General features: G+C 50.8%; 1 protein-coding gene across 1 annotated transcript in view; it reads right to left on the bottom strand.

Annotated features, from left to right (window-relative positions):
• The window catches only part of stk10 (serine/threonine kinase 10), a 41,252-nt gene that overhangs the window by 15,386 nt on the left and 23,366 nt on the right, over positions 1 to 2,500 (bottom strand). Inside the window, exon 9 of the mRNA XM_062536640.1 lies at positions 1 to 673. This exon is cut by the window's left edge and continues 14 nt beyond it. Within this exon, the coding sequence (XP_062392624.1) occupies positions 1 to 673 (673 nt within the window). The remainder of the gene's footprint in view (positions 674 to 2,500) is intronic.

The following is a 2,500-nucleotide window of genomic DNA, read 5'->3' on the forward strand; positions in this document are numbered from 1 at the left end:
AGCCCATGTCCTTGCTGATGGAGCCCATGTCCCCAGAGAGGTTGAGGCTCAGGTCTCCACTGCTGGCGTCCGAGTAGCGCTTGGACAGCCGGCCGTTGGCGTGCGGCACCAGGCTCAGCGAGTCCTCCGCGATGGACGTCCCGTCGGCGAAGGACGTCTCCTCGACGACCTCCTTCGCCGCGCTCCCGTTGCGCTTGTGCGGGACGAGCACCGGAACGGGGCCCCCGTCGGAGGGGGACACCGGCTCGTCCGAAGCGGCGCTCTCGCTCACCGGCTCCTCCTCCCAGGCGTTCTTGACCACCACGGTGGGCACTGGCGGCCAGGCGCTCGCCGGCGGCTCCTGCTCGGGCTCGGGCGAGTCCGCCGTCTTGCCCTCCTCGGACGTGGGCGTGCTCTTGCCGTCCTCGATGCCCGAGTCGGAGCTGGACGTTTTCACCGACGTCTCGCTAGCCGGCTTCTCGGGGACTTCCACGCCACCGACGACGACGATACGCTCCCCTTCGCCGTCGTCCGGGAGACGCTCGTCGGCCTTCTTGGCTTCCTTCGGAGCGGCCTTGGCCTCCTCTTCCTGGTCCTCTTCCCGGTCCCCCGCCTTGACGGGCGGCTCTTGTCCAGGAGGGTGGTCGGCCTCCAAACTGGTCTGGCTGGTTTGGGAGGGATCTTTGCCCGGGGGCTGAAGGAAAGGGACAGACACACACACACACACAGGTCAACACCCTCTCAGTTTCACCAGGGCCTGCTGCCCAAATTCAATACAACATACAACCCTTTAAGTTCGATTCTGTGATTTTGATGAAAGTTGTTACTATTTGAGCTCGTTGGAGCCAATGAAATGATTCCCGTCCACAGTGTGCTCCTGAAACAGCATGTTGATTGGGTAGGCCTGTTTAAGGCGTGGCCTAAGTCATCACTATGTTTGTCTCCCATTCACAGAGCCTATTGGCCGGTACAGACACTGGACACATGGTCCATGATCCTAGAGCAAACACTACTCTTGGACCACGCTATAGGACCATGAGGAGCCATTCACTGAACTTGAAACGGAATCAAAACTGAAACTGAATCCAAAGAGTATCGAATTAGAGTTGAAATCTGTATCTTTGACCCCATTATAGTCTCAATATCAATCCACATATCAATCTACAATTGTACACCTTTAACATTACCTTCTCGAAGTCCTGAGTTATGACAGGCCAACCTTGACCTTTGACTACCTTTCCCCTGGAATGTGTGCATTGTCAACAAGCCTTTCCTTCTTTTAGCAGCAGGGACTAATGTGTTAACAATCCTCCAGGACAGCCATTCCTGTTTATCCACATATTTGCATGTTGACATCTGCCGCTTGCGTGTAAACAGACAGCCTTGACGCCTTTACGAGGCAGCAATCATTTTAATAACCACCGTCATAAAACAAATCCTGACTGGTTTCCAATGCTATACCACTCAGACTGTGATGATGATAAACACAGCAGGAGGGGGGGGGGGGGGCAAGCTAAGGCACTGCTAGCCAACCATGCAGCAATGCTAAACAGGAAGACCTTTACGCAGCTTAAGCACAATCTACCACGGAAAGAGTGGGTCTGTCTGGGTAGTGGGTCACTGTGACTCATCTCAAGTTGATGGAGAGGTGATGGGGGTTAGTGTGAGGAGGTTGACAGGAAATGTTGTTTTTCTATCATCAATTTAAAAGTCAACTATCTCATTAAAGCAACTGAAATGGTACTTGTAATTGTGTTACTTTTGAAGGTTTTTTACTCAAAGATTAAAACATTTTCCAATAACATTATATAATAACACATATTATGATTATATTGTGATAGTATATAATCCTGTTTTATGTGTAATCAAATATATTTAAATAAGTTTAATAAACACAAACTATTTCAGTAATTCCTCACAAACACTTTCAACAAAGCTTTGGTTAAGGCAGCCATTGCAGTTCCGTACACCTTCTGGGTTTCTAGGTACTGTGACTGAAGCAGGCACGGCTATTTTCAGAGTCTTTAAATGGCAGGGTACACTGCAATAACAAAACAGCGAGTGGGATAACAATGTGCACGGAAGTGTACGCACAATGGCGGGAGAGAGTTTGTGTGTGTGTGGGGGCTGCATGTGTATTTTGTAAACACTAAGCACACCTCCCTCACATGGCAACTCCCACCCCCTGGACAGGCCTTGTGTGTCTGAGCTCAGCGCAGAGACAGGAACACACAGCTTTCTTTTCGGTCTCCTCTGTTTTCTTAGCGGACCCATTCTTTCGCCCTCCCTCTCTCTAAATGTGGTGGTGAGACACATGGGAGTACGACTAGGCACATAGACTCTGGTGCTCACGGCGCCTCTGTTTACTACATGAATCTTCTCTCTGCTCTTGTCCTTCTTCCTCTCTTTCTCCTTCTCTCCATCCTTTTCTCTCTCAGTCGCTCTCTCCTTCCATCTCTTTTTGCCCCCCACCCTCTGTCTGTCTGTCTGTCTGTCTGTCTGTCTGTCTGTCTGTCTGTCT

The sequence above is a fragment of the Sardina pilchardus genome, chromosome 5 (genome assembly GCF_963854185.1).
Source record: "Sardina pilchardus chromosome 5, fSarPil1.1, whole genome shotgun sequence".
NCBI classification, from domain to species: domain Eukaryota; kingdom Metazoa; phylum Chordata; class Actinopteri; order Clupeiformes; family Clupeidae; genus Sardina; species Sardina pilchardus.